The sequence below is a fragment of the Pelophylax lessonae genome, assembly GCF_965119305.1.
Source record: "Pelophylax lessonae genome assembly, chromosome: 4".
Taxonomy (NCBI): domain Eukaryota; kingdom Metazoa; phylum Chordata; class Amphibia; order Anura; family Ranidae; genus Pelophylax; species Pelophylax lessonae.
The window spans coordinates 89458976-89474292 of NC_138771.1; the positions used below are offsets into that span (position 1 = coordinate 89458976).

Here is a 15317-nt window from a genome sequence, read left to right on the forward strand (position 1 = left end):
ATTGGTGTCGGTGAATAAAATAGCACTATAAAGGGACAGATAAAAGCAAGCAAAGGGCTGCATTTTGGAGACCACCACTATAAACTATTGGATCACATTTGCCATCCTCCATTTTCCATTCTCTGGCATAGATAAATCCACACTACCACTCACTCTTTCTTCTGAAGGGCTGATTATGCCACTTTTGCCAATAAATAGCGGGGACATTACCCCATCCAAAGCCAACTGAACATCATTAAGCAAAAAGGAACAACAAAGGTTTTAAAACTACAATCGTATAATATCATCCAAATGCACAACACGTTTTACACAACCGGACTGAGGAAACCTAAACATATTGGGGGCGATTGAAAAAGGAATCTGCAACACATTTCTGCCAGTTCTGGATGTAGTCGGAAGCCTTGAGCAAAATTCATGAAGCCTGTGCGTCATTTTCATTGTTAAGCTGGCCATTTACCAACTAAAGTTGCCAGGGACAAGCCAAATGCTGATCAGTGCCCAGGCATCCCTGCTAGGGAGAAGGTAATTGTTTAAGGGACCCGATGGAAAATGTTCCACTAATCAGTGGCTGCCGGCCAATCTGCTATAGAATGCAAAAAACTGTATGGGCAGCTTTAGTACCAATGTGTGCGACATTTTTACTGCCTGTCATTATTGCTACAACAAATTCAGAAAGAAATCCCATAATACTGGTGATCAGGGACTTGCAGGTAAATCAAACCTCTTGCATGTTGGGGTAAATTGCGTTGCATCCTTGGGACAATTCTGCAACAAAATTCTTCTGCGACAATTGTACAACAGATTCATAAATTTCTTACCCGCACACACCACTCCAATGCAAATTGCACCATTAGTTCCACTACCATGAGACAGATAATTTGGCCCCTTGCTATAGTTCATGAATTTACTTTTCAGCTACAGTAAGACTCTCTCTTAGTGCCGGTTCACACATATGCGATGTCAGACATCACATGCAATTCACAGCGCACTGCTCTGCAAATCACATGCGATGTCTGGGCGATGCGAATTCAGCCATACAGATTATATGGCTAAATTTGCATCGCATTCGGACCAGATTCCCACAGGAGCCTTTTTTTTTGGTCGGCACCAGAATCAGGTCGCATGGGTGTTTACACCGATTCATGTCCGAACTGATAGTTGGCACTGCGATATGCCAACTGATCTGGGGTGTCCTTAACTTCGTATTGACACTCCCAGTGTGGACTGCCTACAAACCCAGTGCGATGCGGAAACCCGCAGTGGATTTGCAGGGTTCCCGCATCGCATGTGTGAACCGGCACTTAAAGTAAAACTAAAGTCTCATTTTTTTTTTTTCTTTAACAATAGCAAACATGATATACTTACCTCCTCTGTGCAGGAGATTTGCCCAGGGCAGCCCAGATCCTCCTTTTCTTAGGTTCCTCTTCAATGCTCCTGGCCCCTCCCTCCTGCTGAGCTGAACCCCAGCTTCGTGTGTCCATTTAGACACAGAGCCGTGGTTCAGCTCCACCCCATTTCTCCGATATCCCTATCAGTGCGGTCATCCCTGCCAGACTACTTCACATTCCAGATAATTTCTAGGATTCCGTTTTCTGGCTTATACATCTGGAGGAACCGTCTGTCTGTCCGTGGTCTGACTCCCCTTCTCTCCCCAACTCCGGGTGGGGAGAGAAGGGTGTTGTATTATGGACGACAAAAATTTTATAGCCTGCACATCAGGATTTTTTAGGCCGAAAAGTTGGAGTTGGCTGTCGAAAGCACCATACTAAAGCCCCGTACACACGTACCGAACGTCAGCGAACGATCGGCCGTCTTTTGTCCAGGGCTGTCGGTGTCTGTTAAAAAGTGCAAAAGACTGCACAAGAATTTTGTCCGTTGACTATAGCCGACTGCAGAAGTGATGTCATGTGATGGTTAACTTTCCGTGTGTTTTTCCTTTTCTGAGCATGCCCAGTCTTGCAAATCTGCGGTCTGTCGGCCGAAATCTGTACTGACTGGCGAACAATCGGCCGTTCTGGTGTCGGCATACAAAAATTTTAATGCTTGCATGACAGATTCTTTTCGGCCGAATGTGCGGTGTCGGAGGCATCATACTAACAAGCCTACAATCGGCAGATCGGTCGTCGGCCGAAGCTTTTCGGCCGACGATCGGTACATGTGTACGGGGCTTAACAATCCGAAAATCGGCAGATCGGTCATCGGACGAATTTTCCCTACAGATTTTCTTATCGTGTGTACGGGCCTTGAGTTTTAGGAGCTCTATGGAGGAACATCTTTTATATGTTCAACAATGACATCATAAATAGAAAAAACGGCTACAAGTAAGGACTAAAATGGGGAGATCCCCAAGCTTCTCTTTCAAAGCATTTTCTGCAATGTAAAGAAGGAGATAAAAAAAGTCATACCAAATATTGGGGGATCATCTTCCAGGTTTGTTTTTAAGCAAAAAGACAATAAATTCTGTAAGTCCCCATTCACACTGGGGCGACCTGGTCGCCTGCCAGGTCGCCTGCCATAGAGAAGCTGTGGACCCGTTCTAATAGGAGCGACACAAGTCGCTCCGACTTAGAAAAAGGGTCCAGAGCTTCTTTGGGGCGACCCGGAGCGACCTGCATAGACTTCAATGTTATGAAGTCCGTGCCGGCCGCTCCGAGGTCGCGGTGCGAGCAGCGCGCCGCGACCTATGAAGTCGCCCCGGCAAGTAGCGTCGCCCCAGTGTGAACGGGGCCTGAATGTGTGAGCAAATATAACCAACATAAACCAGTCATGTGATTTATTTATTCTCTAGACTATGATTACTTTGTGGCCATGCCTAATAATAAATCTCTGTCCCAGCAGACTGTAATCCCCCCCTCCCCCCCATCCTGTTTTCCTAATAATTACACACTCACTACTGGGGTCACGCTGTACTTTTTCCAGTGGCAGTGGAAAACGTATTTACTGCAGTCACATAAAAGGCAAATGTCACAAGACACAAAATATCACACCTGGGTGCACAACAGAATGAACAGCAGGGCTAACATATAAAGAAAAGCGTTCATTTCCAAAACGCTCGGATCAGAATGAACTGTGCACAGAAAACAACTATTTATTGTTATGCCCCGTACACACGTTCCGATAATCGGACGACTTATCGTTCGCATTTTGTTGCATGATACTAATATCGAATTCAACAATGCGTACAAACCGTATGATTTTTGACGTACGATTCGGGAAAAGCTTCCTGGTTGCTTAGCTATGTATCAGATGGTGCAAAACAAAAACAATGTCAGCCGGGCTTTTCCATGCTAGTTTCTGATCATGCGCGGTCTTTGTCGATCGATTTTTAGTGGACGCACACTGTACTGATGAAACGATTGTCGTTCGCGAGGCTGTCGTACGACAGAAGTTTTCCTGTTTGTCCCTTCGGATTTTGTTGGACCAACTGTCGTAATCGGCTGTCGAAAGCTGTGTACTAACAATCAGATTATCGTGCGATCAAGTCGAAAGCGAGTTTTGTCGTACGATTATCGGAACGTGTTTACGGGGCATAAAGCTGGATACACACTATCCAATTTTTGTTGTTCGATTTCCTTTAGATTTACCTTCAACTATGTAGTACAAGGCCCTGCCTGATTACATACTAGGGCTGCACGATATTGGGGGAAAAAAGTACATTGCGATATTTGGTTTTCAACTATATATATCGTGATATTTCTCTGGGTGGAATGCAGAAGACACTGACAGTGTGGATTAGGCAGAGTCGGGACTCACAGTGGTGATAGGAGGTAGAAGAAGTTAGAACACAGCCCAACATGAGTGGAGCAGCCACAGCTCCTCACTGTTGTCCTGTCTGGAGTTCAGGATCAGATGGTGACCCGTCAGGCACAGGGTCCCGCCCACTGGCGGGTGGAAGGGTCGGTACAGGACCACCTTGTCCACCCGGGACCACCTTGTCCACCCGGGGGGTTTTGATCAGCTCTGCGAACTCCATAGCGGACACCGGAGGATCCCCGTCACCGTCCTCTCATCACCGGTACTACACCTGACACAGCGCTCCCCCTTCCTCACCGGAGACGAGTTTCCCCTTGCTTTCGGCTGTGATTCCAGCTCTGCCTCTGGTCTCCAGCCGACCATTACTCCGCCCTGCTCCGCCCATTGTCTCTCCATTGACTATTTACAACACATTACAGCCTGATCCCGCCCCCGATGCAGCCAGGAGAGACAATGGGCGGAGTAATGGTCGGCTGGAGACTAGAGGCAGAGCTGGGAGGGCTGGATTGCATCGGGCTGGAGGGGCGGAGTTCCGATCACAGCCGAAAGCAAGGGGAAACTCGTTTGTGTCGGCTGCCTGCACAATATCGTGTCTTCGGCGATATGAATATCGCCCACGCCCGCAGAACGATAGTCGATGTTCAGCCCTATTACATACACATTGAAAGTGTTTAGCTCTGACCTCATATTATATGGTTTTGATAAGTTTGAAGGAAAAAAATCTAAAGAAAACTGTATAGTGTGTATCCAGCTTAAAGCTAAAGCTGGATACACACTATACAACTTTTGTTGATAGTACAAGAGCCTGCCTGATTGCATACAAATTGAAAGTGTTTAGGTTTGACCTCATATTATCTGGTTTTGGTAAATCTAAAGGAAAAAGTCTACAGAAAATTGTATAGTGTGTATCCAGCTAAATGCCTCGTACACACGTTCAGATAATCGTACGAAAATAATTGCACGATAATCTGATCGTTAGTACACAGCTTTCGACAGCCAATCACGACAGTTCATCCAACAAAATCCAAAGGGACAAACAGGAAAACTTCTGTCGTACGATAGCCTAGCGAACGACAATCGTTTAATCAGTACACTATGCGTCCGCTAAAAATCGATCGACAAAGACCGCGCATGATCAGAAACACGAAAATAACCTTGAAAAAGCCTGGCTGCCATTGTTTTTGTTTTTCACCATCTGATACGTAGCTAAGCAACCAGGAAGCTTTTCCGGAATTGTACGAAAAAAATCCTACGTTTATATGCATTGTTGAATTCGAATATTAGTATCATGCAACAAAATGCGAACGATAAGTCCCCGTTCACACTGGGGCGATCCGACTTGCCGGGGCGACCTCACAGGTCACGGCGCGCAGCTCGCACCGCGACCTCGGAGCGGCCAGCACGGACTTCATAACATTGAAGTCAATGCAGGTCGCTCCGGGTCGCCCCAAAGAAGCTCCGGACCCTTTTTCTAAGTCGGAGCGTCTTGTGTCGCTCCTATTAAAACGGGTCCACAGCTTCTCTATGGCAGGCGACCTATCAGGAGACCAGGTCGCCTGACAGGTCGCCCCAGTGTGAACGGGGTCTAAGTCTTCAATTATCTGAACGTGTGTACGGGGCTTAAAGCTGGATACACACTATACAACTTTTGTTGCTAGATTTCCTTTACATTTACCTTCAACTATGTAGTGCAAGGGCCAGCTTGATTACATACAAATTGAAAGTGTTTAGGTTTGACCTCAAATTATATGGTTTTGGTAAATCTAAAGGAAAAAATCTACAGAAAATTGTATAGTGTGTATCCAGCTTAAGACTTCCAACATTACAAGCAAAGCCAACTGTCTGAAGCAGTATTTGGCTATTTAGTACATATCCACCTCGGCTCTGGAAGCTTTTACCCCTTCATGACCAGGCCATTTTTTGCTATTTAACACTGCGCTATTTTAACTGGTAAATGTACCCAATGAAGTTAAATCATTTTTTTAAACAAATAAAGCTTTCTTTTAGGCCCCGTTCACATAGGGGCGATCCGACTTGGGGGGGGCGACCTCCGAGGTCGCGGTGTGAGCAGCGCGCCGCGACCTCGGAGCGGCCGCCACGGACTTCATAACATTGAAGTCTATGGCGGTCGCCCCAAAGAAGCTCCGGACCCTTTTTCTAAGTCGGAGCGACTTGTGTCGCTCCTATTAGAACGGGTCCACAGCTTCCCTATGGAAGGCGACCTGTGAGGCGACCAGGTCGCCTCACAGGTCACCTTAGTGTGAACGGGGACTGAGTGGTATTTGATCACCACTGGTTTTTTTTATTTTTTGTGCTATGCTTTGTGAGAAAATGTTGAATAAAAAAACCCCGTACTTTACTTTGTTATAAAACCTATCCAATAAAAAAAAAAAAAAAAAAAATTGAATTTTTTCATAAATTTAGGCCAAAATATATTCTGCTGTAAAATTTTAGTAAAAAAAAAAAAAAAAATCACAATAAATACATATTGATTGGTTTGTGTGATCGTTATACCATCTACAAACAATGGTATATATCAGGGATGCTCAAACTATGGACCTCCAGCTGTTGTAGAACTACACATCCCATGAAGCATTGTAAAACTCTGATATTCACAGACATGACTAGGCATGATGGGAATTGTAGTTCCTGAACAACTGGAGGGCCATAGTTTGAAGACCCCTGGACTGGAATTTTTTTTTTTTTTTTATACTAGTAATGACAGCGATCAGCAACTTATAGGGGAACTATGATAGTGCGGCAGTAAGTCTGACACTGATGATGGGAGGGGGGTTTGGGGGGGGTGGTGACTGACACGGATATCACCAGTGACACTGGTTAGAAAGGGGTTAACATTTAGAGGCAATCAAGGGGTTAACTGTGTGCCTAACAATGTTTACTGTGTGTAGTATGTGCTGTGTTTAACTAAGCAATGTGCACATCTCTGCTGTCTGTAGAGAGCCCTGTGTTTACCAACACAGGGCTCTCTTCTGTCATTCGCTCAGCTGATCCGCGGGTTCCGGCCATAAATCATTGCCCAGGATCGAATGATCAGCTTGTGCTGTAGCCAATGACAGCACTATCGGGCGGGGGGGTCCACTGCCTATAATCCAAAATTTCGTACATGTACGTGATCTAGCGCTGCAGGGGCGCTCTTGCGTAGTATAAGTGTGGTGGGCGGTCCTGAGGCGGATATTTTAGTAACCACCACACAAGGAACTGGCTGCACTGGCACCAATCCTGGCAGGGTTTTACTGCACCTACACCAATTATGGAGGTATTTTGCTGCACTGATGCCAAATACAGACTGACTTGTACACAAATCCTTTGGCAAGTAATGCAGAAGACATATGTATTTAAACTAAGCATATTTATTCTAAATGGTTTGCTGAAGCTTGCATGTTCAGTTTCCAAAAAGTACCCTGTTCTTTAACCACTTAAGCCCCGGAAGATTTTACCCCCTTCCTGACCAGGGCCCTATTTCGCGATTCGGCACTGCGTGACTTTAATGGACAATTGCGCGGTCGTGCGATGCTGTACCTAAACGAATTTGACGTCCTTTTTTCCCCACAAACAGAGCTTTCTTTTGGTGGTATTTGATCACCTGTGCGATTTTTTGATCATGCGCTATAAACAAAACAAAGAGAGTAAATTTTGCAAAAATAACAATATTTTTCACATTTTTTTATATGAAATTCCACAAAAAAAAAAATGTAAAAATCAAAATTTTTTAACATTTTCGGCCAAATCGTTTTATGCTACATATGTTTGGAAAAAAATCGCAAAAAGCGTACTTTGATTGGTTTGCGCAAAAGTTATCGCGTTTACTAACAAAGGGAAAGATTTTTGTAATTTTTGTTGTTTTTTTTTTTAAGGCGGAATGGCGGCAATCTGCGATTTTTTTTGTGGTACTGCGACATTGCGGCGGACAGATCGGACCCTTGACTGACATTTTTGACACTTTTTGGGTTACCAGTGACATTTCTACAGTAATCAGTGCTATACATATGCACTGTTACTGTAAAATTACACTGGCAGTGAAGGGGTTAACTTTGAGAGGGAGGGGCTGTGTGTGTCCCTAGGGGCGTGATTCTAACTATGATTGGCTGTGGCTTGTGATGTATGAACAGTGATCAACGGTTCTACATAGTAGAACCGTATGATCATCATTCATACACCGGAGAGAATGACAGGCGGCTTGTTTACATTAGCCGCCTGCCTTTCTCCCTCTCCACTGACGATCGCGAGTGACCGGCAGACGATCGGGTCTGCCGGTCACACGCGCAGGGGGGGGGGCACGCTCGCTCCTGAGACCCTCACAGGCTAGCAACGTAGACCTACGTCGCTCTGCCTGTGAGGGGCTGACTGCCGCAGTAAATATACTGTGCGCAGTCGGCAAGTGGTTAAGGCCCCTTTCACACATGGAGTCCGTCATGCGGACTCCGTTTTTCTCAGAGGGGGGATCGATCTGCCGCTGAGCAGGCGGATGACAGCTGTGTCTCCGGCAGGGCTGTGGAGTCGGAAGATAAATGTTCCGACTCCTCTGTATTAATATGTATTAATCTTTTGACACTGACTTGGGTGGGTAGCATTGCAGTAACTATTCTGGCCACATCACTAACGATCTCTGGATAAACAAGGATGTCTTCTTCAACAGTAAGTTTTGATAAGCGATCATACTTTTCAACTTCTATTAGTGCTTTATAAAACTCCTGTTGGAATTTTTTTATTTGGACATTTACTGGTTCTGTAACGCTTATGCGACGTCGCTTTCCTTTAGCAACTTCCATATTGTCTAAGAAGGAATCAAAGTCTAATTCTTCGTTTGAAGAAGATGATCCTGAGATACCACTATTGCTTAAAAGAACTTCATCCTGTGGAGGTATTTCAGGTCGTAATCCCTTCATGCGAACTGCTACATCATAGAGGGCCTTTTTCCCAGTAGCAGTCTGTTCACTGTTCAACAAAAGTCGGCTCATTGGGTCGACATAAATAGCTGCTAACAAGATTTCATTTTCCAGCAAAAGACTCTCTTTTCATCATTAAAGATGCAATGCCCTCAGCTATTAACCCTCCACTGTTGTTCAGGCGATATAACAGGCTCTTCCATTCCAAGAGGAATTTACCTGGGGTTAGATCGTCACATTGCAACCTCTTGGTGACAGTGAAGGGGTGAGAAAGAAGGTTCTCCAGCTCTTTTGTTTGTGTCCACTGGCTTTCAGTTAATGCAAGATTTTCATTGTCCATTTCTTCTATGAAGTCTTTAAGTTCAAGCAAACGCTTCACCATTAAATAAGTGCTTCCCCAGCGAGTTGTTTGATCCAAAATGGCTCCTTTTCCTGCACGTCTTTTCAAAATTGCATCTGTTTTCGGGGCCCTGGCTGCAACAGTTACTTGGCGTAATTTTCCAATTAGTGTAGCTGCATGGCAATCATTTAATCCATCTCTTATGGCAAGTTGCAGTGTATGAACAGCACATCGCATATGATGAATAGTAGCAAGCTTCAATGCTTCTTCAACAAAGTTGTCTAAAAAAATGTCAGCATTCTCTTCAGTTTCTAAACTTTCTCCAATACTTGCAGAGCTGTCTTCCTCTAACTCGAATATCTGTTTGTTACCTTCTTCATCTGCGTTCATCTTCTCAATTGTGCTCAACATGTTAGAAGCATTATCTGTCACAACACATAAAATCTGTTCCTTTGTAATTTCAAAATCTTCTAGAACACCCTCCACTAACTTCTGAAGGTAATCACTGGTGTGATGTGCCTGAGTGTCCTTTAATCCGAGGGTCCGTGTTATTGTTTTGTTATTTTCATCCACAAATCTAACATCAATAGCAAAATAATTGACTCTGTGAGGTGTGCATGCATCCATTTTAAGGAAGACAAAACGTCCTTTCATAACTTTCTGTAGTTCTTCCTTTTTACATTTGGCCTCCTCAATTATAAGTTTCCTTATACTAAGTCATTAATTATAACTTTTTGTGAATTGGGACATTTAAACTTGCTTTTTTTTTTTAATTCCAATCTAAATTTAGTAGGAGTCGGTGCATTGTTTGCCGACTCCAGGTACCCAAAATTTACTCCGACTCCTCGACTCCGACTCCAAAGCCCTGGTCTCCGGGCTGTGTGGAGACACAGCTTCAGGTCCCCATGCATCTCCATGGGGGAATTGGATAGGAACGGACCGTCTGTCCGCTCTCATCCGATCCAATCCGCAAGAAAGATGAAAAAATAGGATTTCCATCCGTCTGGATTTGACGGATTGGATCGGATGTCAGCGGAAATGTCTCCGCTGACATCCGATGCCCCATAGAGATGCATGGGGTGTCTTTTCAGATCCGCCAAAAAAACTGACAGGGGGATCTGAACGGACTCCATGTGTGAAAGGGGCCTAAAACCCAATCAGCTCATAAGAATCTCCCTTGGGTAGCTCCTCTTGCCTTATAAAAATGCAAGACATGGACATGTAAAAGGAAGAATTTTTTACCTGCCCACCAGTTAAAGGCAAAAAAAAAAAAAGCCACCCCTCTTCAAAATCACTAAAATCATCATGTACAATGCAGGACCGGAAAGGGAGTAGGGCCACCGAACCGGACCCTTTAGCGATAGACAATAATTGTCCAGGACCACATCCTTGTTACTCGCCACCGGCCTGCCTTCATCTGGAATCTATAAACAGCATTGATTGCATGCATTGCTCACTATTATGAGACACCAGATATCCGTTCTTTTGATCCCATTTTTTATTGCTTTTTTGCAGAAATGCACTACAGTTCATTTATTATGCTTTCCTACGGGACACGTTCACATCTATGCTTTTTATCAGCCGCTGTTTTTGGAAAGGGTCAGGGCCTTTCGTTTTTTTTTTTTTTTTTTTTTTAAAAGCAAAATGGTGCATTTTATGGTTCAATAAATTTCATTGGAGAAGCTGCAGAAAAGCATGTATTGCATTTTTGCCGTAATTTGCGTTTTTTCATTCGCCCAACAAAAAAATGGCTATAATATTTAATAAAGCATTAAAAAAATGCAAAAGCACAAAATGCACCACAAAAAACACTGCAGAAAAGGTTCAAAAGCAAGCTGCATAGGTGTAAAACCAAGCCTTAAAGTGAACCCATTGCTTTGCCTTGCATGAGCAAAACATAGGTTCAGCTTAAAGTCAGAAGGTTTTTTATCATAATGCATTCTAAGCAATAAGTTAAAAAAAAAAACCTTCTGTGTAAGGCTGGATACACACTATACAACTTTTGTTGTTAGATTTCCTTTAGATTTACATTCAACTACGTAGTGCAAGGGCCTGACTGATTGCATACAAATTGAAAATGTTTAGATTTGACCTCCTATTATATGGTTTTGGGTAAATCTAAAGGAAAAAATCTAAAGACAATTGTATAGTGTGTATGGCCCATAAAGCAGCACTCCTAATACTTACCTGAGGTCCAGCGATGTTGCAGGAGTGTCTCGATGTTGCAGGACTCCCCTCCTCATTGGCTCAGACAGCAGCGCGGCACCACTGGCTCCCACTGCTTTAAATCAAAGTCAAACAGCCAATGAGGAGAGAAAGGGGCGGGGCCGGGCCCCAGCTCCATGTCTGAATGGACACAGGGAGCTACAACCTGTCTCGGGTGCCCCCATAGCAAGCCGCTTGCTGTGGGGCCACTCAACAGGAGGGAGGAGCCAGGAGCACAGAAGAGGAACCAGAGAAGAGGAGGATCGGGCTGCTCTGTAAAAAAACTACTGCACAGAGGAGGGAAGTATAACATGTTTCTTATTTGTAACAACAAAAAAACAAGATTTTACAATTACTAAACTTTTTAGAGATAAAATCCAATGTTAGAGCAGATCTACGTAACCCTGTTCATGTAAACCAAAGCAAGTCCACTCTTTGAGCCACATAGGTGAATTATTTTATAATTCTGAATTATTTTATTATTCAGTTTTCAACACCCCAGAGAAGCTGGCAAAATGCCTAAAGAGAATATGTGTACTTTAGAATCAAACACTGTGTGGCAACAGATGTCTACTTCTGGAGCAACCCTGCACAAATCATTATCAGGTGGTCAGGAAGCAATATAAAGCAGAACCAGCGATGGTCCTGAGAAGAGGAGGAGCCAAGATCACCAGTATAGAACCTGAGAAGAGGAGGAGCCAAGATCACCAGCAAGGGACCTGAGAAGATGAGGAGCCAAGATCACCAGCGGGGGACCTGAGAAGATGAGGAGCCAAGATCACCAGCGGAGGAAGAGGAGGAGCCAAGATCACCAGCAGGGGGACCTGAGCAGAAGAGGAGCCAAGATCACCAGCGGGGGACCTGAGAAGAGGAGGAGCCAAGATCACCAGCAAGGGACCTGAGAATTGAACAGACAAGGACTCACTGCTCAAGGTGGTGTAATTGCCTGATGACTCACACAGGTGCATGCCCCGGCTCGCCTCCGTGAAAACTTGATAAAAGAAAAGGAATTGGCAGCACTCCAGGTTGAGTCAAAATCCAGATTTATTGACTGGACATCCAAATTATGACAATCGTGACAAGTTAAGCTTTGTCACGATTGTCATAATTTGGATGTCCAGTCAATAAATCTGGATTTTGACTCAACCTGGAGTGCTGCCAATTCCTTTTCTTTTATCAAGGGACCTGAGAAGATGAGGAGCCAAGATCACCAGCGGGGAACCTGAGCAGAAGAGGAGCCAAGATCACCAGAGAGGGACTTGAAAGGAGGAGAAGCCAAGATCACCAGCAGGGGACCTTAAAAGAGGAGCAGCCAAGATCACCAGCGGAGGAACTGAGAAGAGGAGCAGCCAAGATCACCAGCAGAGGACCTGAGAAGAGCAGGAGCCAAGATCACCAGCGGGGGACCTGAGAAGAGGAGGAGCCAAGATCACCGGCAGGGGACCTTAAAAGAGGAGCAGCCAAGATCACCAGCGGGGGACCTGAGAAGAGGAGCAGCCAAGATCACCAGCGGGGGACCTGAGAAGAGGAGCAGCCAAGATCACCAGCGGGGGACCTGAGAAGAGGAGCAGCCAAGATCACCAGCGGGGGACCTGAGAAGAGGAGCAGCCAAGATCACCAGCAGGGGACCTGAGAAGAGGAGCAGCCAAGATCACCAGCGGGGGACCTGAGAAGAGGAGCAGCCAAGATCACCAGCGGGGGACCTGAGAAGAGGAGCAGCCAAGATCACCAGCGGGGGACCTGAGAAGAGGGGCAGCCAAGATCACCAGCGGGGGGACTGAGAAGAGGAGCAGCCAAGATCACCAGCGGGGGACCTGAGAAGAGGGGCAGCCAAGATCACCAGCGGGGGACCTGAGAAGAGGAGCAGCCAAGATCACCAGCGGGGGACCTGAGAAGAGGGGCAGCCAAGATCACCAGCGGGGGACCTGAGAAGAGGGGCAGCCAAGATCACCAGCGGGGGAACTGAGAAGAGGGGCAGCCAAGATCACCAGCGGGGGACCTGAGGAGAGGAGGAGCCAAGATCACCAGCGGGGGACCTGAGGAGAGGAGGAGCCAAGATCACCAGCGGGGGAACTGAGAAGAGGGGCAGCCAAGATCACCAGCGGGGGACCTGAGGAGAGGAGGAGCCAAGATCACCAGCGGGGGAACCTGAGAAGAGGAGCAGCCAAGATCACCAGCGGGGGACCTGAGAAGAGGAGGAGCCAAGATCACCAGAGAGGGACTTGAAAGGAGGAGAAGCCAAGATCACCAGCAGGGGACCTGAGAAGAGGAGCAGCCAAGATCACCAGCGGAGGACCTGAGAAGAGGAGGAGCCAAGATCACCGAGGGACCTTAAAAGAGGAGCAGCCAAGATCACCAGCGGAGGAACTGAGAAGAGGAGCAGCCAAGATCACCAGCAGAGGACCTGAGAAGAGGAGTATCAGGGCCACTCCATGCAAAACCATGGCACAGAGCAGTAAACGGTAAGATCTCTGCACACGTTGTGCATCACACTTGCGGGGTCATTACTTCTTTACGTGGAAATCAGTCGCACCAAAAGCGTGGTAAAAAAAAGTCCAGCACCTGAAAAGGTTATTCGGTGGGTTTGCGGTGTAGGTCGGCCCGTTCACTTGCTCAAAAAAAAAATTGGATTAGCGGAACACACAGATGGCGCACACACGGAACACACAGATGGCGGCACACACAGATGGCGGAACACACAAATGGCGGAACACACAAATGGCGGCACACACGGAACACACAGATGGCGGCACACACAGATGTAAACGGCACCCCAGGAGACGCAGGTTTTTGCGCATGGCAAAAAATACAGGAATCTCTACGCCAATAAAGGTGGGAGATTTTGTTGGTGTGTTTATCACGTATAGGCCCGCTCATTCTAGTGAGCGCCGTCCTATGCGCATCATACAAAAAGGCACGCGTTAACGCTACGCTAGGAGTGAATGGGGCCTACGGAGGGGAGGGGGGTCACACGTCATATGAAGGCTGATGACTCCTTCTGGGTCTTGCAGCAGATCAGTAATAGTGTGACCCCGGGGGAAGTGATGTCATATGTGATGTGTGGGGGTCACCATGACCTCATATAGATAATACAAAACGTGTCCCCCCTCCCCTCCCCCATCTTACCGTCACTTCGTATCTCAGAGCGATGCCCTGCAGGGTGTCACTGGGGCTGACGGTGTGCTCGATGAAGCGCTCAGCCCATGGGGTGGTCACACTGGCCGTGCTGCCGTATGAGCGAGTCTTGGTGCGGGCCAGGCTCAGGGAAAGCTCGGCCTCAGACTCCCCCTCAATGCCGGGGAACGCCGTATACCCCAGCCGGTTTCCTCCATCCCTGTGCGGGGGCAGCACCGGAGACAGTTCCGCCATCTTCTGCGGGGGGAGGACGGCACGGCAGACTCTCTACACCGCCACTGGCATGACTGAGGGCCGCCGCTAGGGGCGCTCCACCGGCCTGGAGAGCGGGGGGCGGGGCCTGGTGTCCATAGAGACGAATACATCTTCCCCTGTGCGACTGCATCACCTATCTGTCTACCCGTCCGACTCCTACTACCCACCATCATCACCTGTCTGCCCTTCCTACTACCCACCATCATCACCTGTCTGCCCTTCCTACTACCCACCACCATCACCTGTCTGCCCTTCCTACTACCCACCACCATCACCTGTCTGCCTATCCTACTACCCACCATCATCACCTGTCTGCCCTTCCTACTACCCACCATCATCACCTGTCTGCCCGTCCTACTACCCACCATCATCACCTGTCTGCCCATCCTACTACCCACCATCATCACCTGTCTGCCCATCCTACTACCCACCATCATCACCTGTCTGCCCATCCTACTACCCACCATCATCACCTGTCTGCCCATCCTACTACCCACCACCATCACCTGTCTGCCCTTCCTACTACCCACCATCATCACCTGTCTGCCCTTCCTACTGCCCACCATCATCATCTGTCTGCCCATCCTACTACCCACCATCATCTGTCTGCCCATCCTACTACCCACCATCATCATCTGTCTGCCCATCCTACTACCCACCATCATCATCTGTCTGCCCATCCTACTACCCACCATCATCACCTGTCTGCCCATCCTACTACC

The 15317-nt window shown here is 46.9% G+C and overlaps 1 protein-coding gene and 1 pseudogene across 2 annotated transcripts in view; both read right to left on the bottom strand.

Annotated features, from left to right (window-relative positions):
* Positions 1 to 14655, bottom strand: part of LYSMD2 (LysM domain containing 2) — a 44907-nt gene extending 30252 nt beyond the window's left edge. Inside the window, exon 1 of the mRNA XM_082256263.1 lies at positions 14332 to 14655. Coding sequence (XP_082112389.1) covers positions 14332 to 14574 — 243 coding nt within the window. The 5' untranslated portion in view covers positions 14575 to 14655. The remainder of the gene's footprint in view (positions 1 to 14331) is intronic.
* On the bottom strand, positions 2316 to 13649 carry LOC309554533 (annotated as a pseudogene). Its single transcript has 3 exons — positions 13528 to 13649; positions 8245 to 9712; positions 2316 to 2370 (listed from the first exon to the last, which is right to left on the bottom strand). The product of its transcript is annotated as an uncharacterized misc_RNA (transcript).
* Positions 14656 to 15317: the final 662 nt, after the last annotated feature.